Genomic DNA, 20,745 nt, shown 5'->3' with positions numbered 1-20,745 from the left:
GTTAAAATGACAGGCCATTTCTAAGATTGTTTTCGTCTCTTATCATGATTATATCAAAGTTAGAATACACTCTCACAAGTATTGTCCAGAACTGTGTACCATGACATGCATGATGATTCTAAAGTGAACAAAGCATTGCGACATATATAGTGTCACGTTCACATACCTGAGGACATTGTCCCTAGCCTGTGTCTCAGTGAAACAGTCTCTCAGCAGGCCTCCATTCCATGGTTCAATACAGGTATGTTCAAGTGTATGTGTTGACCTATATAACACAACATACATAGCTTATCTTGGACAATCAACAGTGGTAAAGTGATATATATCAATTCAAAGTAGACCGAGCAGCTAAAAGTGACAAATATTTTACACTAAGGTTTCAATATGTTGTTAAGATCATAGTTTTATAAGCACGATAAGGCTACACTAAAATGTTCAAAAATTGTCATGAAAAATGTAAATTGTGTAACCAACTAACAGTTTTAGACCACTAGTATTTATAATAACTTTTAGCAAAACCCTTAAAAAGGGCAAGTTTCTACGAGTCCTCATGATACCTTATCTATTGGGCAGTTTGGCAAGGACTAAAGGACTAGTGCCAATTTCTAACACTGATAGTTATCACAATCAATAACAGACAAGCTATGTTTATTGATCAATAGATACCCGGTAACCACTGTTTACCAGGTAGAAATCTTAACATAGTCAAGAGGGTATTTTAGTTGCAGAATTCAGGGGTGTTTTCATATTGAAGCGTTGTGGGGAAACCCAAGGAGGAAGTGATGTAATATTGATATTAACAACAGAATTACTGGCTTCACCTCTCGTGAGTCGAGAGTGTTCATTCAGTAATCTGTTTGCCGTGTGGATCGTCCGTCGAGAGGAAATGTCAGTGACACATGCAGCACATATTTCTGAAATCAGGATAATGTTATCTGGTAGTTGAAATCCGTTTCATGTGAGACTCGCATAACAGTAAACAATGAAGGGAAATTTTCCTGGGCAATCGTGCTAATTTTCTTCCAGTTATAGGGGAATTGCATGCAAACAAAAGGTTAATCATGTTAATCCACCCTATTTCTGTGTTTGAGCAGTGTTTGTTGAATTTCTAAAATTAGTCATTTGAACGAATGAACACGAACAGTTCAGTGACAGTTCCCTGTGTTCACGACGAGGACTCTGCGGTGGATAATTTTTGTGCAGATGGATTTATGACAAGAGGGGTAACAGGACATGAGGCTTTAAACAGATTTGTTGTGTGGTCCAAACAGTCCTGTTTCTTGGAGTGCTACGTGGTATTTGAAAATTTGGCAAGCAACACCTGAACGGAGTCCTCGGCAGGAGAGAAATGTTCTATTGTTCTTTCGGTATGTTTATTTGGTTGTTTATTATAGACAGGGAGAGTAAACAGGAGTTTTAGGTAAACTTGACCTGGCACGGCAGTGCTTGTTGTTTGTTGATATGTCTGTTAGCTGTTAACTTATCAAACCTCAAGTCTTGTTGCAGTTGGTCATAATTGACATAGGGTCAGATGTGGGTTGCTACTGTTATCAAGTGATATTGATGTTGAAAGTTTCATTCATCAAGCTTGTTTATTTCACTGTGGTTTATAGCTTAATGTTTGCTGTTTTAATTAACATAGGGAGTGTGGCATGGTTTACAAGTATTTTTAAGAAACATTCCTTAGGTTTGGATGCAAAAGCATTCCTAGTGATATTGGAATGTTTCCTCTATCAAGATACAATTTGCAACATGGCCAAGAAGATGTTTGTTTTGGTGTGCAGTGGAAAAGATGTAAACATTCTGCTCTTGTTAATTCTTACATCAACATCAAACTAAAGTATAAATTGTATGAATACTGGGATCTTTGACATAATTTTTTACTCTTGTCTATCACCCTGATTATGTCTATAGACGTGTACATACTTTTGTCCCTGGGTTTAAAATGTTATGAAATGCATTTGATGATTTTCTTTCCTTTTATCATGTCTATGGACCTAATCTTAATCTCATTATCAAAATCATGTACATGATGTTACTGCAATGTGTTTATTTATATTTTGAATTTTGGATAACACAAGTTATATAGGTTGATTTGCCTGCAAAACAAGCTTGTATAGCATAGCTCTACAATGTTCAAAGTTTAGGGAAGTTCTCAGGTTATGCAATAGGGTGTTAAGAATTAAGCATACCGTATTTGACGTGATAAGCGCCCAGGCGCTCTCAAAATTAGAAATAGGGGGCTCTTATTAGAATATACTTTTGGTGAGAGAAAAAACAGAGTTGAAAGAATGTAAATTTCGTGGTTTATGCTGGCAGCCTGAAATGATACCAAAGAAAAGTCTGTGTGTATTATACCAGTTATACACGGTAGATATATTTTCCAGAATTTAATTGCCCGTAATTAAGGGTGCATATAACATGTATGACACATGAATGCATATTATACACGAATAAATAAGTCTTGTGTACATTGATCAATTGGAATGGGTGCTAATTGGGATTGTTCACTAGCCAATAAAATAGCAAATATCGCTGTGGGTGCTTATTAGAGCGGGGTGCTTATTATGTCGAATACGGTAATAGTCAACTGACAAGGGTCCCAGTCATAACCCTTTAAACATGCAGACATGATAAAGGGGGTCCTTAGATTCAAATACCATGGAAGAAGACCTAAGTTACCGAGGGCCCCTTTGTAAACTGGTATTGGAATTTAACCTGAACACAATGCTGAAGCTTTAACTGTTGAAAATGGGGGTATGACAAGGGCTCATGTGTGATCCTGTTTGTTGTTTAATGCTGCACTCGGCAATATGCCAACTATATGACAGCGGTTTGTAAATAATTGACCCTGGACGGACAATTCAGTGATTGACATCATGTGCATCGATCTAGGCAATTGAGATACGATGACATGCATCAACCATATTCACTTTGTTACACAGTGTTTTGTGCTTGGTAATATGATCTCTGTTATCTGTCTCAAGATACACCATCCCAAGGCTCTGCATAAGGACCAGCACTGAGCCTGTTAATGGAATGTCATTTTGTAACTTGAAATTCCACAATCTCTGCTCAGATCCGAGCACATTCTGACCACTGGAGGATATAGGATATTAGCAAGCCTGACCACTTACCCAATCCTGTTAGTCACATCTTACGACAAGCATGGGTTGCTGTCAACTTGCTGAAGACCAGTTCTAATTCTAATTCTAACAAGGACCCATATGTCTTTCTAGGTTATTTTTGAACACTGTTTGTACACTATTACTTGGATTATCAGTCAGTGATTTGAATAATAAATATATATGCATTCTGTTCTCATGGTTCTCTTGACCATTGTTAACTATCATCTTTTTATATGTACCTAGAATCATAATATATAGAAATATATAGAAACTTAACTATTCTTCATGTGTATAGGTAATAATTACCTGTATAGACCTGCAATTAATCAACTTAATCATGTTAATACTAAAAATGACCTAGGCTGATCCATCAGATGTAAAAAATTGAATTTTCTTCCTTTACTCATTGTCCATCTTAACCATGGTGATATTAATAAATGTAAGTGTGTCTCTGGCAGCGAATTATAAATTTAGTATCGATATTAATAAATTTGTATAGATACAGTATGGAAATTAAAGAATGATCTCATTACCGGTATATATGATAACATCTTTCCCTATAAGCAGGAGGTAAACATTATGAGGTCAGAGGATCATGAGATGATTTGAAGCTTGAGTTAGTCTGTAAATGAGTGTGTTTGCAGAAGACTGAGCAATGAAAAATAAATGCGTTGCTTAACATCCTCACAATCCTGATTCTCCACCTGGAAAAAGTGTTCCAACTGTGTAATTATCAAGATAACCTGATTGTGACATCACCCCAAGACTGTTTTATTGGTTACCATGGTTACGGGTATGACTTTAGCATACATACTTCATGTGAACATTCCTAAGGACTGATCATGCTGTTTGTAAAGTGAAGTAAATTGTATTCTGTTGAATCGAACCTTTTCTGCAGTTATTTAGCACACAAATCTTCAAAGAATAGCAACATTACAAGGTTTCGGATCAGTTCATTTTCTAGGATAATAACTTATTGTTTTCCAAAATGTCCTGAAGAAATTTGTCCTTTTTGGTAATGGTATTAGAGAATGTCCTATAAAACTTGCTAAAATCATGAAAATGTCACATTGACATTTGTCTATAGCAAAATGAAATGAATCGGCAAATGTACCTCAAACTGATTAAAATTCACCATGCTCACAAGCAGAGAAAGGCAACACGATCATAGTGTCTTATACATTTCTATCTTAATCACTCCATGGGGATCACGGGTGGAATGTGTCCCCAGCAGTCTATTGCTGATCTTAGAGGTAGAGGTGTTGGGTATTGCCGGTATAACAAGTCTACCAGTACATCAGAGATCCAGATAAGCTGCGTATCTGCGTAAAAAACGCATCAGAAATGCAGAAATACGCAGTAAAATAATGTCCAAGCGTATCAAATACGCAACGAACATTACAGATACGCTACAAAAATAAAACTTGTGCGTATATTCAAAATATTGTGAAGTAACCCTGTGTATTCGATTGGCAAATCAGCAACTTATTTTGAAATTATAAACAGGCATTCCGTCAACCTTGCCAAACTCCACGATGACAGTTACATCATGATCATTTGCCATCACACTTGTGGAAGTATCGTGGTATTTTTGAGTCCTATAAAGCTCTCGAACCCACACAACACCAGTTTGCAGGGACTAGATGAATAGTGTTTTTAAATATTTAACTTAAATACCCACATGTGTAAAAACTAGTGGGTAACAGAAATTTGAATACCCAGATAGAATTACTGATACGCAGTAATTTTAAAATGCATGGGTAAAATACCCACAACACCAAAAGCTTATCTCGAGCTCTGGTACATACCATGATATGAAATACCAATGAATTCATACTTATCACTATATGTTTGAAAAATATCGATATGGTGTTTTTTTTCAAAATCATGCATATTTTCAGCTTGTTGGCAAAATTTACATAAGTGAAAAGTCGAGGTGAAATTATGCAATTCAGTAATTAGAACTGATTCCTGTGATTGAAAAAGCGAAAATATACGCCACCAGCGTCCTCTATTGAATGTTTCCGTTACGCATGTGTTGTTACCATGGTTACTAGGGCTGCAACATATACACTATAAGCGAATACACTTCATATCATGAATATTGGGTATTGAATATGAATATTAATTCACAAGTACAATACCAAGTCAGCAGTTGATGTATTATTTGTTATATTCAGTGAAACAATAACCATGATAACAACATAAATTATTTGACATGGTTTTATCAATTATTCATATATATTATACTTTCATAAACTGCACTTATCCCAGTACCATGAGTACTAGTATCTGCTCAAATGCGACAATGACCAGTGATCACAATACCGTCAAATTAAATAATATAAGAGTGTTGTAGTTGAAGAAATCTGTGTGTATAATAATTAATATGTTCTTATGGATATTTTTAGGTACAGGGCATGTAAATGTACAGGATTGCATATTCATATATAATCCATTCTAGTGGCCACGAATAACAAATTCAATTCATGAAGGGATACGGTCCGATTCACCGAGTACGTGAGTGAATCGTAACAGCCCTAGTTGTTACCCCATAGCATCATCCACTAAATGATGATTGCGAAATTGTTGGAAATGTGTGGGAAGTGAATGCATTCTCACTGAATGCAATAGTAAAATACCTCTGAATTTAGCATGTTTAGGTGTACATATATATTATTTTAAATCCCAATTTTGAACCACACCTTTTTCTTAGGTTGGAAATAGGGGTACTGTTGTTTCCACAGTAGATCTTGAAAACCATGTAATATATTTCTTCACCTAACTTGGCACACAGATAGGTCTTGGTGTGAACTGATGCCTTTTGATATTTCGGGATTTCTGACAAAACTATTTTTCCGTGGCAACAACTTTTACTTAGGCTGGAAATTGCAGCAGTGCTTGTTGACAGATATATCAAACCTATCCTTTTCCTTATTCTGAAGTGGTGCCTTTTCTGCATTTTTCATTTTTCTCGATTTCCTTGGAAACCATTTGGAATTAGTCTTGGGGGGGTGGATTTCGATTCCGGAGCACAACTTGAAAACCGTGAAAGAGTTTTCATTCAAACCTCCTACATGTATTAACCAAGGGTTGAAAAGGTGCCTTTTGCAATTTAGGAAGGTTTCAAAATTAGATTATTCCCTGTTTCAATGGAAGCAAGTTAGACTTAGCTGAAACTGAGGTAGGTGCCATTTCCAGAGCTGAACTAAAACATTATTCAGCATTTTTCTTTCAAACTTGGCACATGTATTAATCAGGGGCTGAAGTGGTGCCTTTTGCTATTTAGGAATTTATTTATTTTTTAGAAAATTCCTGTTTCCATGGCAACAAGTTTGACTTTGACTCTGTTTATAGTAGTGTGTTTGTCCGGACCATATCCCTAAACCTAATTGGTATTACAAAGACCAGGTTGTCAACTGGTGCCTTTTCCTATTTGGGGATTTTTGGAATTTATATGTTTTCCATTTCCATGGCAACATGTTTGACTTTGACCCTGGTGTTTGCCTGACATAGAAAGACAAAGTTCTGAATCCCAATTCCATGGTATTATTTTGATATTTAAATAACTACTCTTGTATACGGACAGACAGATTAGATAGAAATAGCATAACTTGAACATGTTTCCACCATGGTTGTTTGATGCCAGTATGATTAATTTTTGTCTCAAATTCAGAATTAATGTTTAATAACATGAATAAATAAGAATGCTATTACACATAGGCTATGCTCTTTGGACTTTGTAACCCACCATTCACTGGCTATGGTGGCTGCTGTTATCATGGTTATTGTATGTACTGTTGTAATCTGTCTCACTTATCATGCTTATTGCACAATGTACACTGATGTTAGTGATAAGTTCTGTGGGCAGGAGTATGTCAGATCTCAAAAACAAGGTATGATTAAGATCCTCTTTGGTCAACTACATCTGCAGGAATTGTTATGAAAATTATGAAATGTGTTTATATTAATCATGTTAATGAGAACTTGACAGTTTCATGTTTCAATCATGTTAATGAGAACTTGACAGTTGCTAGTTTCAATCATGTTAATGAGAACTTGACAGTTGCATGTTTCAATCATGTTAATGAGAACTTGACAATTGCATGTTTCAATCATGTTAATGAGAACTTAACAATTGCATGTTTTAATCATGTTAATGAGAACTTCACCCTTGTCAAAATCGCCCTGGTGGAGGGCGCTAACCTATGCTTGATACTTGAACTTGAGCAAGTCAGGGCTGATATTCTTCTAAAATATAGCTATCGAGAGTATAAACATATAAGGAAAAACTGTCCTGAATGATGCATTTTGTCATAGATTTTCTTTGGCCATCTAGTATTCTGGTGATTGGTTATCTCCCAGTATTGACAAACCAGTAGTGATGACACTGGGATGTGTGACATGTACTGCAACTAAGGGAGTTTCATTATTTGAAGTACATTAGTCAACATGAAATATAGTTAAAACTTAAAGTAGGATTTAGAAATCCATTGATTTTGGAGACTGCATAATCATGATAATTACAAATGGCTCCTGAAAATTTCATGCAGAAAGCATTGGGTTCCATCATATCCAAAGCAGTGTTCGACAGCATGGAATGTTGTTACCGTATTCGACGTAATAAGCGCCCCGCTCTAATAAGCACCCATGGCGATATTTGCTAATATATTGGTTAGTGAACAATCCCAATTAGCACCCTTCCGATTGATGAATGTACACAAGACTCCATGTATAATATGTACTCGTGTATAATATGCACCCTTAATTACGGGCAATTTAATTCTGGAAAAATATATCTGTCGTGTATAATATGCACAGACTTTTCTTTTGTATCATTTCAGGCTGTCAGCATAAACCATGAAATTTATGATCTTTCAACTCTTTCACAAAAATTATATTCTAATAAGAGCCCCCTAATTCTAATTTTGAGAGCATCCTGGGCGCTTATTATGTCGAATACGGTAATTGTAACAAAATTCCATGCTGTAAAACACTACTGACCACTTAGATAGAACTATAGCCCAGATGATATGTCAATGACCCTGTTCATATATATATGGCGTACAGAGAAACAGTCATGTCGGGCAATGTGGTCATACCAATATCAGTGTTTTTCCACGTTTACCGGAGGCCTCATATTATCATCCTGTACACATAAACAATGAGGAATAATATGCACTGGAAGTCACATGGGATGAAAGAGAGGATTGCTGGATGAATCATTAAAACTTATTTCAGTATCAGCATGCATCTAACAAGTTGTACATTTATATAAAGTTTCTATTTTGTATCTATTCTCATAAGAAGAACAGGTGGCCCAGTTGTCTAAGGCACCACGATTTGCTGTGCAGAGTTGCGTCCCTTGGCAACGCCAGAAACCTATGATTGTGGGTTTGAATCCGGGTTCGCCCCGATTATGTTTCTAGGTTTGTCAGCACCATACCCATGCTCGTGGGTTTCACCAAAGTGGTAAACGTCTGAGACCTGCAACACTTCGGGCTTTCCTCCCACATTCAGCTGACCTGCCGTGATATAACTGGAAAACTGTTAAAAGCTGCGTTAAACCCAACTCACTCACTCATAAGAAGTACAATCGAAGTTCAGCCTGTTCATTCCTAATCTCTGTGGTGTGATGCCCTTTGTCACCAGTCTGTGGATGTCAAGTAGGAAGCAGTGGTTTACTCTTTGACACCTTTCACCCCCATTTTCATTCCTGATAGTCTCCAGTACTCGAGATACAATTAGATTTACCTGAGTAAACCCCTGCCATGTATGAATGCCTTCCTTGCCTCAGTAGATGTTTCCGTTTTGCTAGATGTGTTTGTTTGTTTGTTGTTTAACGCCGCACTCAGCAATATTCAAGCTATATGGGCAGTCTGTAAAATAATCGAGTCTGGAACAGACAATCCAGTGATTGACATCATGAGCATTGATCCACGCAATTGAGATCGATGACATGCATCAACCAAGTCAGCGAGCTTGACCACCCGATCCCGTTAGTCGCCTTTTACGACCAGCATAGTCGTCTTTTATGTGCTAGATGTAAGATCCTACTTGGCCATAAGGAATTTACATGGACATCCTGAACTATGCCCATTATGATTACAGTCTGCATCTTCAGCCACTAGACAAAATTCAGGTTCTTATGAAATCTTTTTCAATCTGGTAAACGTAGTTAACAAAAGCTGTACTTTAACACTTTAAATCTACTGAAAATGATGCAAAGTAGACATGATCTATCTTGCAGACTCTTAAGTTTTATCCGCCCTGTAAGAACTTCTTTGTGGATTTTAAGGATTAAATAGCTATCAAAGATTAAATATTTTCAGTCAAATTTGATTCAAGATTTGCTCCAATATTTCATTCTTTTGATGCTCAATATGCACACACATATTGTGGCCTTATAATTCTAGAAATTATGTTCAATGTTAATTAAAATCAATATTGCATCTTGACACATACCATACAGAGATAGTTATGAACAATAATTTACTAGCGATGTATATTCTCAGGATACCATAATCATCATGATAATGATCGCTGCGCCCTGCAAGGGAAACAAAATTCATTTAGAAAACTGTAATTTGGAAATAATTTTTAAACCAAAACGAAAATACCTGAAGTACTTCATCTGTAGTCAATGTCGGATCAATCACAAGCAGTAGTCTAAACATTTGCCACTTGTCCGAAGCCCACGTCTAGTAAAATCCTCATCGGTCTAGTAATCTCAGCTAATGATAGTCCATTGATAACACTAAAATGACTAAAAATGTTGTAAATAGCCATGTTTGCGGTAGGCTCAAATCTTTTTGGCACAGACTGTGCACACAGTGAAGAGTGATGGAGATGAGACTACTATTGCGTTGTCCCTGTTGTGTGGCAAGATGACTTCCTGCTAGGTAGCTGCAGTCACTGCATAGCTGACCAGGGTGTGAGACAATAACATTCTTCTATGTCTGGCCGCTGTTTGTAGGCTTGGTAGTAAGTGCTCAACAGACCATACCAGCCTTCAGCACCTTCTACATTACCATCAGCTCTTTGATGAGTAGGGAATTATCATGATTATACCTCACTCACTTCATTATCTATCATGTCTATCATATGTCTATTGTTATCATGTTTATGCGTCTTATTTACAGGGTTGGAAATTGGCACTAATCTGCTAGCCAACACTGGTTTGTTTCGTTAGTGTTAAGGTGTCCTAAGGGCTAGTAGAATTTTGGAGGGATATTGCTGAATGTAGGCTAGTAGAAGTTCTTAGTTAATTTCCATCACTGATTTGTTATTCATTGGCTTGTATCTATAATGGTACAAGCTAAAGGGTTCTTTGAGTCCTTGGCTTTTTCGGCTATGGTACTTTTGTCAAGCATGTATTTCGGGGCCTCATAAATCTTTCATTTTGACATTAAGTATGTTAGAATTATGACAAGGACCCTTGCTTTTTTTGCAGCCTGATAATTTTTTAGTTATATTGTTTTAATGCTCGTCACCATGGTAAGTGCTAACTTATTATTATTCTAGAAAAGAAATGTTTATGTACTGATTCCAAATGGTTCCTGTGGATATCGGTATGTTTTGAGTGTTGTGAAGTAAGCTATTGTCATAGTGATGTGTGTTGAATGTGGTTGTAAATGTTAATATCCTAGTATTTCTACAGGATGTACATGCCAATGTGTATTCTTGAAGAAATGTTTCAAACTATGTCTGGTTGCATTATTTTAGCATCTATGTTGCATTGCATGATAAATATCAATATGTTCATTATTTCCAGATGTAGATGATGAGGTGAATGCGGAGGTGGTTGCCGAGCTGAAGGGAAGGATAGCAGAGATACAGAAGGATATACAGGTGAGCTAAGCATGCTAGGTCCCCCTATCTCTGTGACTACAGGAGTACATGCATGTACATCTGGCTGGGAACGGAACATCTGTCAGCTGTGATGTCACTGATTTCTCGGACGTGACCAGTAACTGAGAGCGCTACATCTGAGTTGAATACTGAGGCATGTGCCCAGCTTCTGGGATGAGTGCTGGCATATTAGCTACCGCAAAGAATCTCAAATAGATTATTTATAATTTGTAGGTCTCTCAAGTTCCCATTTATCTTTTCATTAAGCAATATATGTTGAGAAAAATGTGAGTAATAAATAAATAATGAATCATTCCTCTAGAATGTATTCTTGTGTTGTAATCTCAATAGCAAACAACATACAGTCCAACACTCCTTTATTTGTGAAGATCTATGATAGAATTGGTCTTCAGCAACCCATGCTTGTCATAAGAGGCAACTAACAGGATCAGGTGGTCAGGCTCGCTGGCTTGGTCAATGCATGTAATGGTATCCCAATTGCGTAGATCGATTCTCATGACGTCTGTCACATCATTGTCTGATCCAGATCCGATTCTTTGCAGACCCTCGTAGCTGGAATATTGTTGAATATTGTAACAACACTCAACTATGCATTTCGACTTGCATCTGATTAAAGGTCAAGCTTACTTCTTGAATTTAAAACTTGGGAGTGTGCAATATAACTGATATACCCGTATATTGCAATACGGCTGTCAGCAATACACGTATTGCTGTACAACCCTCACGTAGCAATATTTTCTGATACAGTCACCAAAGAATTTATTTATAATTATGTTAATTATATGTATCTACTATCTTGAGGCATTTGGATGGACTGATATTCTTGCTAAACCATGTAACCAGCACACGCTTCGCTCTGTTTGCATTAACATTTCATATTGATGACGTAATAGGTAGTCTCGTTTATCCATACTACACATCTCGCAATCTGAAGTCTGGATTATTGAATGAAGAAGTACCATTTAAACTGTACAAATATAATAATATATATGATATGGGCTCCAATACGTAATGCAATATGTAGCGGTCTCATATATTGCAATACGATATTTTTGCCAATACACCAACCCTATAGAAAGCCCTTGAGCATGTTGAGACCATGTTAATGTGAATCTCTTTCATACGACAAAAATGATCACTAGGATCTGGTTTCATGAATTTTTTGCTTAATTTGTAAACTTACGACACCCAACTGAGTTTGAGACAACCAGAAATTCAACACATCCAAGTTCGACACAAAGTTCGACTGTAGCTGGAATATTGCTTATTGCGGTGTTAAGCAACACGCACGCACGCATGCACACACACTTACACACACTAACAATAACACACACTAACACACTTGAAATACACACACTAACACACACTGACACTCCAAAACATATTAAACACACACTGACACACATTAAACACTCACACTAACACACTTTAAACATGTTAAACACACACACACACACATTTAACACACACACTAACACACATTAAGCACACACACACACACACACATTAAACACACACACACACATTAAACATACACTAACACAAGTGAAGCACAACTAACACACATTAAACAATAACACATACTTAGACACATTAAACACATACTTAGACACATTAAACACACACTAACACATGTTAAACACACACTATCACACATTAAACAATAACACACACACACACATTAAACTTGTGTGACCAGTGTGACCACTGTACCAACAGCAGATTAAATACAAGGTGTATGTACTTCCAAAAGTTTGTTATGGATGGGGATTTCCTTGTTTCCATCAAAACTCCAAATCTGACATGGACTGTCTGAGCCTTGATTGTATTTCAGAACAGAAATATCAGCTAAATCTGAAATACATGCTTCAATGTAAATAGTTTCCGTCATTCAAATATTCAGACTCTCTTTGCTTCCAATGGGACATCCCACTTTGATGTGTACAAGACACAATATTATCATCAATTAAGACCTGGTAATACTATACAAGGAGTCCATGTATCTCACACAGCATACAGCACAGCATTGGCTTGGAGAACATACAGTAGATGTGTTGTACCATTACACTGCTCTATTAATAATGGGTGTGAAGTAACATATGCTTCCTGTCTCTTGTTCAGTTATATATATATGGTTTTGAGGTGAAAAGGTGCATTCAACATCTAGCCCCATGCCCCAGTGTGTTAGACAATAGTAGTGTTGGGAATTGGTATTTGGGGTCCTTACTGTTTGCTGCCATAATATCAGAACCTAGGAACCTCCTTAATCTTCATGTGTAACATTAGGGTTATGACAAGGGCCCACTCTATTTCATAATTACATGTATGAAAAAAATCTTGTACCAGTTCTAAATATTTTGATGAGGCTAAAAAAAATAATAGTCTTGGTTCTCAGGCACCGCCCGCAACATCATAAAGTCAGCCGCATGTTTCGTTTTTATTTCCATTTTCCCCAAAAATATAAAAATCCTAAGTTACACAGTTACTTCCCTTTACTGTGCATCTCACGTCATGGTCATGGTGGCAATAGGAGTTTGTATACTTGTCTATGTAGGGAGGCCCTTTCCCAGGTTGATGGTACACAACTGTTTATTTGGTTTATTTGCGCTCACCCGCACTATATTTTCAAAAGTCATTGCCTGAGAACCAATTCTTTTACTTTTTAAGCCTAAAATATATTATCATCATAATGATGTTTGTTTTTAGCAATTTCACATTAGACCAGATTCAGATCCAGAATTTTTATGTTGGTAATAGATACCATCCATACCACTATCCAGGTTATCGTCTAGGTTTTCCATGAGACCAGTTATTTGTATTTTGATTCCTAGAGTAGATATTTCTTTGCTGCCAGTGTATTGCACAGGTCCATACTTGTGACATCTGCTTGTATGTAAAGGTGTTGAATCCATCATCTGACTGTCCTTGTTTCAGAGCTATGAGAAGTCGTGCGGGGAGCTGACGTTGATGCTGCAGCAGGTGGGGGAGGAGGGGAGAGAGGAGATCCTAGAGACTCTAGATGACCAGCGAGCAAATGTGCAGGGCCTCACAGAGGAACTCACCAATCTCAGACGTATGTTCAGCTCACACTCTCACATCAATGATTTATGTATCTACAATATTTAATGTGCTAATAAACCCCTCAGGTTAACCGATTGCAGGGCATTTCAGAACAGAATAGATTCCGCATTCCGGAGCAGAATTGTTTCCCAGAATATTCAACTACAAAGACTTTCACAGGGCATTCCATAACAGAATAGATTCCCTTAACATTCAATGACAAAGAGTTCACCAGATCATTTCAGAGTAGAATAACTTCCCACAACATTCAATGACAAAGAGTTTTCCATGGGTATTCCAGAGCAGAATGGTTTCCCAGAACATTCAATGACAAGAGTTTCCCAGAACATTCACTACTTGAATAGTTCCCCAGGGTATTGCAGAGCAGAATAGTTTTTTCTCCAAAATCGTGAAATGACAGAGTAGGTTCCAAGAAGCTCTGGAAGACTATGTCACTCAAATTATTCTTTCTCCAGTCTCACTGCATCTAGCCAGACCAGCTGATGGAGACACTGCAGACAAAGGGTCAGCAGATATCCTGATAACACTGATAAATGTACTGGACACAAAATAAACCCTACCAATAATATAAATAAACCAACATCGTTTAATTAACTTCAGTCTATGCAGGCTACAACACTGTAGTCATAATAATCTGCATCCCTACAAGTTACTGATGTTGACTTGGTAAACTTAACTAGTATCAGCCATGCTGTAAGATTGTCCTGCAGGAGTTGATTAAATCGTCTGTGTGCATGTTCCTGTCCTTTCTTCCACAGAGAACCTTCACCAGCTCTGCCCAGCTGAGCTACGTCAGTACCAGGCAGAACAAGAAGCACAGCGCCGGCGAGAGGAAGCCAAGAGGAAGATGGAGGAAGACAAGAAGAAGCAGGAGGAGCAGAAACAGAAGCGGAGGGAGAAGAGAGAGAATGTAATCGCGGAATTGTTGGCTACGGAGAAGGACTACCTGCGCGACCTCCATCTGTGCATCGACACCTTCCTGGGTCCAGCTGCTGAGAAGGTACAGTGAAGGGCCAGGAATTAGGCAGAAATTGTTTTTGTATCTGTTCATATAGATGAATCATTTGAGTTGCAAACTAATGATGAAATATTGTCATAAGTTTGTTACCACTGCTCTGTTGTGCTAAAGCTGCTGATAGGTTGATGCTTAAGTCACATTGCTTCTGTTAGACTTATAGGATTCTTTTGAATATTTTTTTCTGGAAAGAACTAAAAGTCTGGATATACAGGTTTGAAAATAGTATTTCTGCTAATAACAAAATGAGTATGACAATGAAAAGAGGAGTTATAAATTTGTAAACCTATAGCAAATAAAAACAGAACACAGAGAGAAAACTGGAGTCCAATAACTTTTTTTGAATGCACTCTATAAATAATTAGTACCGTATAAAGTCAACATTGGAATTGCTCCTTCATAATCAAACTAGTTTTATTTGACGAAGGTCAATTTCAGAAAACACAAGGTTGTTATACAACATTATCTTTGAATCAAAATGGCAACATGAACCAGGATTACTTCTGCTGATAGATTTTGAAAACGCATTTGATACAGTTTCAAAATAATTTATAAACAAAGTTTTACAAAAATATAGATTTGGGCCAGTAATGATAAATATACCCAGTCCTGACTTATGATACAACATGAAACATAATACAAAATGGACATCTATCGGAATGTTTTCCAGATGAGAGAGGCTGTTGACAAGGAGACCCACTGAGGCCATATGTTTTCCTCCTAGTAGCTGAAGTCCTAGGGTGTATGATTAGAAATAATAAAAAAATTAAGGGGATCATTGTTAATAACAAAAAACACTAACTTGGGCAGTATGTGGGTGATACAAAATTATTTTGGAATGGTAAAGAGGAAAGCTTATATGCTGCTATAGAAACACTAAATAAGTTCTACGAAATTTCTGGCACAATATCTGAAAATATTTGGAATGTCATTACCTATAACTGTGCCATTTCATGCTTTTATCACAAAGTGCACAATTGACCCTATATCTGTCACGAAACAGCTCCACTAATCCACTTCATTTGACTTGAAATGGATTATGTGGTTGCATTGTGTGAACCATTAGAGTGTGTGTCATCATACACAATGATGTTGATCGTTGCTCATACGGTCAGTCAGTGGTTTGTCTTGTCAAGCTTGGAATGGCTGTGATATTGGTGACTGCTGTGTGAGACAGACTGATTACTGTAGCAGGTTCCTGGTGTGGACATGGAGGTGGTGTTCGGCAACATCGAGGAGATAGCGGACGTCTCGCAGAGTTTCCTCACCATGCTGGAAGGCTGCATCAACGGGAAGACATTTGAGGAGCAGATAATAGGTGACCAATATATTTGGTTAACAATAGGCTGCTAGCCTGAGGCTTTTTGACAAATGGTAAAGTCATATATTTTATATATATTTGGGATTGAAGTTTGTCAAGATTAATTTCAGTACATGATCATGCAGTCCAGTTGTCAGTACCTGGTCATTTGTGACACATGCCATAACAATTACGTGCCATTAAATCATATAGCCCCTCAGACCCCCAGATAACTTTCAGTGTTTTTTATCATCCCTCGATATCTGACAAGCATTTCTGTTCAAAAGTAGAACAAACAAGTGTCCACTATTGTTCACATGAGCTTGTCTGTTTTTGATCAGAAAACATTAACCATTCACAACGTATAAGACACTGTGATAATCTTCAATGTCATTAAATAACGTGAATTGTTTCAGGCCCCAACTTTGTGCATTTCTCTGAGGACATGAAGAACACGTACGCCCCGTACTGCCGGAACCATGATACAGTCATCACACTCATGGAGAAGGTGGGTCTTACACTGTAACAAATTGAGTACATGGTAATGAATGACCTGCAGGGATTCTGGTTTAGATTGATCCCCAATTACGTATGCGAGGGGCCTGTCATAGTCTTTTTGTCTTCTTTTTTTCCTTCAAGATGGTGGTCATCGGCCCATAGACAGGCATATGGTTCACTGTTATATATGTGGTACAATCAATGATGAATGTTTTAGTAAATCTCTCCTAACAAGTGCATTGTACATATTCTGGAGGATTCTAAGTTAGTCAGATAGTCAAATTCAGTGACTTGGTAATGTGTCTCTGTGACCAGATTATGTGCTCATGTTTGCAATATCAACCACTGAATTGTCTGGTCCAGACTTTATATACTGGCTGTAATTATTGAAGTGTTTGTATTGTTTTTCCAGTACACAGATAACGTAGAGGTGAAGGAGTATTTTGGGCGTATGATCACCAAGCTGAGAGAACAGACCAATGTCTTTGACCTTGAGTCCTTGCTCATCAAACCCATACAGAGAATACTCAAATACCCGCTACTGCTGAACGAACTCTTCAAGGTGAGTAGGGTTTTATTCCACGTGTTTCTCGGCTGCTTTTATTACAAGATGGGGATTCCACTGCAGATAAGGTTCCCAGTACCTTTGCTTGTCATAGAGTTTACAAACAGGAGTCCCTGTGAAGATCCAGGTTAGAATTCTTCTTCTGCAACCTATGCTTGTCGTAAGAGTTGACTAACCTGATCGGGTGGTCAGGCTCCCTGACTTGCTGATGCATGTCATCGTATCCCAATGGTGGAGTGTGATGCTCATGATGTCAGTCACTGGATTGTCTGGTCCATACTTGATTATACATATATTGCCATCATAGAGCTGGAAAACTGCTGTGTGTGGTGTGGTTTTGAATAACATGATGCTAAGAAATATAAGGTTATGAAATGAACATTTGCATATTTCAGTCAACAGAGGATGATCACAAAGACAAACAGGAGATTGTTAAAGCCATCCATGCCATGACTGACGTGGCTACTGCTATCAATGAGTACAAGCGGAGGAAAGACTTAGGTAGGGTGATGATAATGACTAACAAGAGATGACCCATGTCCCTAGTACTCCATTCTTGCTGAAACTGTAAGAAAATGTCAGGGATGATTTCTAATAAACAGGTGTTTATGATTTGTGTGGGTGTGCCATTGTGTCCTGATTGCTTGGATCATGGAGTTACAGCAACTAGTCGTCCTGGTCCAAGCTCTATTATACTTGGTTGATGCATGTCAGCGTATCCCAATTGCATGAATCAATGCTCATGATATCAATCACTGGATTGTCTGGTCCAGACTCCATTATTTACAGACCGCCATCATATTTCTTGAATATTGCTGAGTGTGTCGTTAAACAACAAAAACGAAACAAAAACTATTTACATGAGGGATAAATCACAATTCCGAGGTTTTGGTTGACAAATGTGAGGAAAGCAGTGGCTGAATAAAACTGAAGGCGTTACCCCCAAGTTTTACTCCCCAGAGTGGGTGAGTTGGGTGTAACACAGCTTTTAACAGTATTCCAGTTATATCGCTGTGTTCAGCTTAATGTGGGCGGAAAGCCCGAAGTGATGCAGGTCTCGGACGTTTACCAGTTCGGTGAAACCCACGAGCACAGGTATGGTGCTGACATACCCAGAAACATAATCGGGGCGAACCGGGATTCGAACCCACTATCATAGGTTTGTGGCATGCCAAAGGGACGCAACTCTCCACAGCGAATCGCGGTGCCTTAGACGACTGTGCCCCCCACTGCTGCCAGAAGGTTTTGCTATGACAACCAAAACTGAGGAAGAGTGTTCCATCCGACTTCTGAACAGTCAAAACATTTATCAATATTTGTTTAATATTATGTATAAAAGTGTGTTATGACAGGAAATGCTTGTAAAATATGGCAGAGAAATATACGCTAAACATGGTGCCTTTTAATCAACCACCTGTCTTCAATTAGTTCCATGGTCTAATGGTTAGAGTGTCTGACTACTGATCGAGAGGTTATGGTTCAATTCCCTTTATCCATAATGAAATTTTTTGTGTTACTCGCCAGGTCTTACTAGGAAAAAGTAAAACCTCCTACCCAAGAGTAGGTCTTACTAAGGAAATGTAAACCCTCCTAAGACTCTAATATTAGAGGTTATTGCAAAGAAGCAAGTAACGTCAAAACAATGGTAGGTTTATAAGGACTGCCACGTTATAGCTGGAGATTGCTGACTGGCCTGTTAAGCAACTTTCTGTCACACACCTATCGCCTGATATATCATGTATGTTATTGTACTCCTTGATAAAGTTATGCAAGCTGCCTTTGCTAGTAGCTTGGATTCAAGATGTCGATGAAAAGTGTGATGTACATCTCTCTCAGCATGAGTTCCCAAAGTATATCATTTGGGTAGTGATTTGAAGAGTTGACTTAGGGTGTAGGCCCATATCCCAGATCGACTCTTAACCTGTACTTACCTGGAAGTTGCTTTTGCTCAAAGATTCTTTTCTTGTTTTTCATGTCTTAACCATTTTGAATGACAGTGTTAAGTATTCAGATTGATGATAATGTGATGACATTGTTTGTGCAGTGTTCAAATACAAGAAGGATAGTGACCAGCGGTTCAGTGAGAAGATCGCCAAGTTCAACTTCCACTCCATCAGGAAGAAGTCCAGCAGGATGCGGGGCCGACTGTCCACAAACCTGGGACTAGGGCTGCAGGTAGGCGGAGGGGGCACACATGGGTGGTGGGGGGTGGGAGGACACATCTCAAGTACTCAGCACAACATTGGTGTGGCAGGGGGCATGAATCTTCCACTGATTGTCCTGATAGAACACAGCAATTGACCTGCATGAACTTAAATGAACAGAATTTTACCTGATTTGGGATGTGGACTTGTGGCTGAAGTGAGAGACTGTCATTTAGGTCAACAATGCATGCTATGAAATTTGAGTTTGACTGAATCTGTGTTCAGTGACAGTGGCATCTGTGTAGCCTTTTTCCTGAATGCTTATTCATATTTGAACAGACCCGAGACGAGAACTTTGAGCGGGAGGAAGTGCGGTTCCGACACATAGAGAAGGCTGTGAGAGTCTTCCAGAAGAATGTCTCCATGTACATGGACCACATGCAGGTGGGTATTCTAGCCGTGTTTCACATGATGCTGAGAAATAATGAGTGAATTTTGTTTTTTGCCAGAGTCAGCAATAAAGGCCAGCAGAAGGTTTTTTTATGCTCGAATGTACAAAAAATAATGACCCTTCCTAATGCTTGTTATCCCCCGCCGCGCGAAAGCGCGAAGCGGGGGATATAGTATTCACGACCGTCCGTACGTCCGTACATCCGTACGTCCGTCCGTCCGTACGTCCCACCTGTTTGTTGCCGCGATATCTCAAGAACTAAACACTGGATTGTCTTCATATTTGGAACTATGGTGTATATACAGACTCTGCAGACACCAGTCGGTTTTGGTGACCTTGATCCCATTTTCAAGGTCACAGCAGACAAATCTGCTTTTAGAGTTGGAAAACGGTGTTGCCGCGATATCTCAAGAACTAAACACTGGATTGTCTTCATATTTGGAACTATGGTGTCTATACAGACTCCGCAGACACCAGTCGGTTTTGGTGACCTTGATCCCATTTTAAAGGTCACAGCAGGCAAATCTGCTTTTGGAGTTGGAAAACGGTGTTGCCGCGATATCTCAAGAACTAAACACTGGATTGTCTTCATATTTGGAACTATGGTGTATATACAGACACCGCAGACACCAGTCGGTTTTGGTGACCTTGACCCCATTGTCAAGGTCACAGCAGGCAAATCTGCTTTTGG

At 38.3% G+C, this 20,745-nt stretch overlaps 1 protein-coding gene across 7 annotated transcripts in view; it reads left to right on the top strand.

Annotated features, from left to right (window-relative positions):
• LOC124112269 (dynamin-binding protein-like) overlaps positions 1–20,745 on the top strand; it is a 48,627-nt gene that overhangs the window by 17,716 nt on the left and 10,166 nt on the right. For 4 of the 7 annotated variants that reach the window (XR_007218718.1, XR_007218717.1, XR_007218716.1 and 1 more), the window contains 9 exons: positions 10,903–10,979; positions 13,935–14,073; positions 14,840–15,081; positions 16,288–16,414; positions 16,813–16,904; positions 17,307–17,456; positions 17,855–17,960; positions 19,504–19,634; positions 19,943–20,047. Coding sequence is in view for 4 of the 7 variants with exons in the window: in XM_048385812.1 (XP_048241769.1) it covers positions 10,903–10,979; positions 13,935–14,073; positions 14,840–15,081; positions 16,288–16,414; positions 16,813–16,904; positions 17,307–17,456; positions 17,855–17,960; positions 19,504–19,634; positions 19,943–20,047 (1,169 nt within the window). In the remaining 3 variants the exon portion in view is untranslated. Of the gene's footprint in view, positions 1–192; positions 242–6,948; positions 7,025–10,902; positions 10,980–13,934; positions 14,074–14,839; positions 15,082–16,287; positions 16,415–16,812; positions 16,905–17,306; positions 17,457–17,854; positions 17,961–19,503; positions 19,635–19,942; positions 20,048–20,745 lie in introns of those variants that run through there. The other 3 variants (XM_046472295.2, XM_048385813.1, XM_046472296.2) reach the window with 3 other exon arrangements.

The sequence above is a fragment of the Haliotis rufescens genome, unplaced genomic scaffold (assembly GCF_023055435.1).
Source record: "Haliotis rufescens isolate VD_foot unplaced genomic scaffold, xgHalRufe1.0.p SCAF_6, whole genome shotgun sequence".
Taxonomy (NCBI): domain Eukaryota; kingdom Metazoa; phylum Mollusca; class Gastropoda; order Lepetellida; family Haliotidae; genus Haliotis; species Haliotis rufescens.
The sequence above is the reverse complement of the archived record's forward strand: the minus strand, read 5'-3'. Positions and strand labels throughout refer to the sequence as shown.